Raw genomic sequence first — 6,000 nt, 5'->3', positions numbered from 1 at the left:
GGAAATATTTCCGATGTGTGACGGATTAAATGAGAGCGGGTCTCTCTCCAGGAAGGAGATAGGGAGAGATTCCCTGATTTCCTAATTGTTTCCGTGCTGCTGATTGGTCGTCGGGACTGTCGGCCCCAGTAGGCTCGCGCCGTTAAATAAATAGGGAATTTCTAAAGGGATCACAGCAGACCACATTGGAGAGTGCACTTGGGACCAGGGGAGAGGGGAGGGGGAAACGAGAGAGAGAGAGAGAGAGAGAGAGAGAGAGAGAGAGAGAGAGAGAGAGAGAGAGAGAGAGAGGAGAGAGAGAGAGAGAGAGAGGAGAGACAGAGAGAGAGAGACAGAGAGAGAGAGAGAGAGAGAGAGAGAGAGAGAGGAAATCATTAAATCCAACCCAGAACACTTTTTAAAATGACCGGCAAAAAGGAACTGGTTTCAGACAATTTTAGCAAGTCCAAAAGTACGGCGATATCTCAAAGCCTGTTAAATAATGAGCGGTCGAAAACTATTCCTTCTTCGGGGAATTCGTCGAGATGCACGGGTTTTGGAATTCAGGAGATTCTTGGACTGAATAAAGACCCGCCTGCGTCGACGGGGGTGATCGCCGATTCTCTGCCGGCCACTGCTCAGCTCGTGTCGGCCAGGACCGTCCTGACGCCCGCAGGTATGGGACTGGTCGGGGCGGCGGGACTCCCGGCTTTTTACGGGCAATCGACCTTCCTGGATGTGTTGTCGGAGCACCCGGGGGTCCACGCAGCTCTCCCCAGTCATCTGCAACCCCTGCACCGAGGAGCGATCCACCTGGACACCAGTCAGGAGCTCAGTTCAGGTGAGAAAGTAGCCGCTTTTTACAGCATGATACACACACGCACATCCAAGACAACCTGACACTGTCTAACTCACTACAACTAACACAGATCAGAGGAAGAATTTCAATGCAATGCCGTTTAATCACTTGCTATTTTAAATAAATATTTGCCTTTAAAGGCATCAAACACGGAGATTCTAAGCAATTTATGCTTCTCTATGTTTCAATTTAATTACATACTGAAAACGTCGAAATGTTATTTAGATTTAGTTTTATAATAGGCAACAACGATATTTTCTTTTGAAGAGTCACTTTGTAGAGTAATTCGATTTTAGCAGATTTAATATAAAGACATCACGTTGAGGCGATTGTGCCGGGTATTAAAATCGCAAGATTTACACACTGGACTGAGTCTGGAATCGGAGACACAAACAAGTATTCGTTGGCATTTTGTCTTGTGTAACTACTTAACTGGAGATATTGTTTTAGTTACATGGACATGAGCTTAGAGACGAGCCGGAGTCATTGCACAAGGAATGGCGATGATTGTGATATATTGAAAATTTGTTTTGGATAAACGAGAATATCGTTAGAGTTCTTATAACGAGCATTTTGTAATTTCGAATACAGCCAATGAACAAGTTTACAATTCTGTTTCAAACGGCGAGAGAGGCTTCGTTATAACTGCAGCTGTATTAGAGTTTGCCGATATCGCTTTATGATCCGAGGGAAACTGGGCTATTATTTTAATTTAGATAATGTTTAATGCGTTGGAATTCCAAATTAGCGTATTACCCTTGAGTCTAATCTTGCTGTCTTCCTCCTGTAACGTCGACATGTTGCATTGTTCTGCTGTAGCGCGACTCGGGTCCTACTGACTTGGCTCGTTCCGGTATGTATAGAGAATTGTAAAATCCGACTGACACACTCAAGTATTCTGCTTCCTTTTAAATATAAGCATAATAGCACAATATCGTCCCGCGTCCACCAGTATCCGATTTTTATCAGAATACACAGGAAAATCAATATATATTTACGTTTCGTTTTGATTTCGAGGCAAGACAATGTTAAAAGGATAATCAATTTATTCAAGAGAATTGGTACATCAAGTAGAACCACGATTCTGCCTCATAAACCTTGGCGAATAACAGAAGGTTGCTGTTGGAATACTGGAGTGCTTTCATAAATTGTAAACATAAAGTAACCATTCCACAACTTATAAAGGTTAGGTCTGCGAAAATAATTATTGGTGTTTACAGAATTCGGCCTTACGCACAATATTGCGCAATTTGTAGAATAACAATTTGTTTATATTAATATGGACTACATGGGAGCCTGTTAAATCTAGTTGTTGACGTTCTTCTGTGAGGGGATGAGAGGTTCGCGGGTTCTGCTACTGGGGCCACTTTCTGAAGCTGATAGTTCAGAATCTACTTCTGAATTCTGCCTCTTTCATTTAGCTATAAATTCCTCAAAATTTGCCAGTGAATAGTTATGAATAGTCAGTGCAGGTAATTAGTGATTGCACTTTGGGACGTTATGGTCTCATTGTGATTCTCGAAACTGAACCATTCAGTGAACATAAATTATAATATTCACTGGCTGTTATAACGTTCACGTGGACACACACATATCAACGAGATTATAGAGATGCAGCGTGTTAGATACGTGGAGAATGTTGCTTGTATAGGTTTACTGATTGGGCAAGGTTATAGGGAATTTGTGGGTGTATAACATCATACAGAATACAGATTGTGTAGGATTGGGTTGTACATTATGTTTGGGTTGTAAAAGCATGTTTATGTAATTGTAATGGATCAACAATGAACATCATAGTATTGCATATATTTTCAAAATAATGCGTCGAGTCATGGACATGAGCTTGTATGCGGTTACCCGATTATGCTTGATACTGGGTTTAACGTGCTGTGTGTGATTCTGGATACTGTTAATGTATATAATACAAACGCAGAGAGTTCTATCAAATGAATGATATCCGTGGCTCTACTGAACAGCCAAAGTGAGTGAGTAGCTATATGCAGCTTAGCGAGTTGTACAACTGCATGTATCATTAAATATAGGCAGATGGTACTTGCAGCATTTTCGCATTTTTTACTTTATTTCATAAACTTTGTAATGTTAGGACAAGAGCATTGTGTGTAAAAAAATATATATACATACACACACACCACAAACATTGTCTTGAAGAAGGGTCTCGGCCCGAAACGTCGACTATTTATTTATTTCCATAAATGCTGTCTGACCTGTTGAGTTCCTCCAGCATTTTGTGTGTGCTGCTTTATAAATACATGATACTTAATATACTATATAGGATACTTAATATAGCTTACGTGTAAAATTCTATAGGTCACGCACTGTATAAAAGCGCATTGGAAAGAGACATAAAGTTCGGAGACTTTACGTGTAGAATGGCATGAAGAAAATATTCCATGGGACCACAGGCATTACGTTTAACAATGACAGGAGGCCTGCGGAGAATATGCCATGTACGGGGTTTAAGTGCTATTGACATTTCTGAGGGACTAGTCACCCCTGTGTGGCAAAGGTAGAATAATAAAATAAATTAATGGAAAATTAGGCAAGTTTAGGCCAGGGCAATGGGAATACGAACAAAAAACAAACAGCCCCCTCTCATTTCGTCTAGTGGTTACATCTGTTGATTATATAGCACTGATTGCAAAATTGCAAGTGACTGCGCGACGTTCAGATTTTATGGGATAACTCCATGTAGCGTACAAATTGATAATTATATGGACAGCACTGTTTCTGGAATAGATTATTTTTGTGTAAATACATGTAAATTACATATGTAATATCAATTATAAATTATTGTAATTTACATATACAATAATGTATGTTGTATATGTAAAAATGAACTGCGTCAGATTGCATAGGGCATCTCACAGGAAGAGATAACTGGACGTCAATTTGGGTTCATCTTGATGAAAGCACATCGTTTAAACGGTTTCTGATGGATCGCTCTTTGACCACGCAGCAGCGAAAGCCAAGTGTGGCCGTGTGCTGGGTACCACCTCGAGAGCACAGAGAGCCCCCGCGGATTCCAGGCCGTTACCAATGGGCAGAGATGCGGAGTGGCAGTCTGGCTCACTCTGGACCCCCGGCAGAAGGAACGGGTATTGACAGAGTGAACGCGCGTCTCTGTAGAACATGGTCAAATTCCAGTAGCAACAGATTGGCTTAAAGGTCGGCATAACATGGCGGGCAGAAAGGCCTGTACTGTGCTGTATGTCCTTTGTTCGAACAGATATATGTGCGCCTATTGAGTGCCATTTGGTTGCCGTTCAGAAATTGGATCGCGGTGGCCGCTGAAGACCAGTATTAATGCTGCTAAATACCCAGAGACTCTGCGCAATTGTGCGTTAGACCGAATCAGGAATTAAATTGAAAACAAACACGGTGTGTGCAGCGGAGGAGGTGTATTGTAAGAGATTATTGAAAATGTACATTGTGGCTCGGGGTATTAATCGGCTCTGATGACTGCTTCCGAGTACATTCCGGACATAGAGACGATCCGAGAGGACGGCCTGCGAAGAGGTGTATTGGCTGGGAGCGAGTGCAGAGTTAGATTGAGTAGGGTATTGGGAGACATGAAGCTGGATGCGAGGACTTTGCCCACTATGCCTCAATAGACAAGAAGCAAAAATACATGAGCATGGTCCGGGCTTGTTGATGAGAGGAATTTTGAGCGGGAAATGATTCAAATAATAGAGGAGGCCTATTGTTTTTTGCTCTCCGCAGATGCTGTCTGACCTGCTGAGTGTTTCCAGCGTTTTGTGTTTTTATTTCAGATTCCCAGTATCCACGTATTTTTTTACTTTTATTTAGAGTAATCCCCTTTCTATGTAATCCCCTTTCTCTCTTTCCACCGATGCTACTTGGCCCGCTGATTGTTTCCGTACTATCTTGTTTCTGTTTTAGACAGTACGCACACGCGTTATCGTCTCGGTAACACGCTGGGTCAATTTGGACTCATATAAGATGCTGCATGAATTTGAATTGTATAAATACCAGGTGTGTAGAAGTGTAGAAAATGGTGGACGCTAAAGGCGCTTTTGGGTACTGGGATTAAAATATAGAGTATCCCGCATGTTCACTGTCATACTGCACAGAGATTGATGTAGCACCTTCTCATACTGCCTGCTGAGTGCTTTTAGCAGCGCATAATTCTGGGTTTATTGGATTAATTTTTATCCTAAAAGGCGAATCATTGATATATTTAAAGCGAAGTGGACAGGTTCTTGATTAGTAAGGGCGTCAAAGTTACGGGGAGAAGGCAGCGGAATGGAGTTGAGAGGGATAGTAAATTAGCATGATGAAATGGCGGAGCAGACTCGATGGACTGAATGGCCTAATGCTGCAGCCATGTCCTATGGTCTTATAGACACACCACACTGCAGATGCCGGGATACAGAGCAAAAAGCTGGAGAAACTCAGCGGGGCAGTCAGCATCTGTGGAGGGAAATGGTCTGTCGCCGTTTTGGGGTCGAGACCCTTCATCTGGACAGAGAGTGTAGAGGGGAGATAGCCAGTGTAAAAAAAAAGTGAGGGAGAGAGGAGCGGGGCAAGAGCTAGCGAGAGATCAAGAAAGGGCCAAGAAAAGTTGGATATGGCGCAAATGAATTTCAGGGCCGGGCGGAAGACAGTGGCCAAGGCCATGAAATTGACGATCTTGGCGTTGAGTGCGGGAGGGAACGCCGATGTAGTGAGAAAGGGTTGGGGAGTGGTACCAGAGCAGAAAAAGGGAGAGGGGATATAGTGGACATTGAGACAGGGGTTCCCAATCTGGGGTACACGGACTCCTCGGTTAATGGCAGAGGTCCATGCATATAAAAGGTTGGGAAACCCTGAGTTAAAATATAGTTGGGTGGAATTAAACGTTGACAGCAAGTATACTTTCATGATGTTGTCCGTTGGTAATGTATATCGACATGCAATGGATGATTAGAACATAGACCACAGACCACCATAGAGTAGCAGACCCTGCCGACCACGATATCTTGCCGACCTCATAACCTACTCTGAGACCAGTCTAACCCTTTCTATTATCCACGTGCCCATCTAAGAGATTCTTAAACGTCCATAATGTATCTGCCTTTACCAGATTTGTTGAGAGATCTACCCTGTTTCTGTACATGTACCTTACCTGGTGGGGCGGTTAG

General features: G+C 42.9%; 1 protein-coding gene across 1 annotated transcript in view; it reads left to right on the top strand.

Annotated features, from left to right (window-relative positions):
* The first annotated feature begins 362 nt into the window (after positions 1-362).
* vsx2 (visual system homeobox 2) overlaps positions 363-6,000 on the top strand; it is a 61,068-nt gene continuing 55,430 nt past the window's right edge. Inside the window, exon 1 of the mRNA XM_073037787.1 lies at positions 363-820. Within this exon, the coding sequence (XP_072893888.1) occupies positions 403-820 (418 nt within the window). The 5' untranslated portion in view covers positions 363-402. The remainder of the gene's footprint in view (positions 821-6,000) is intronic.

This window comes from Hemitrygon akajei, chromosome 3 (assembly GCF_048418815.1).
Source record: "Hemitrygon akajei chromosome 3, sHemAka1.3, whole genome shotgun sequence".
Taxonomy (NCBI): Eukaryota; Metazoa; Chordata; class Chondrichthyes; order Myliobatiformes; family Dasyatidae; genus Hemitrygon; species Hemitrygon akajei.
This window is presented reverse-complemented; position numbering and strand designations above follow the sequence as displayed.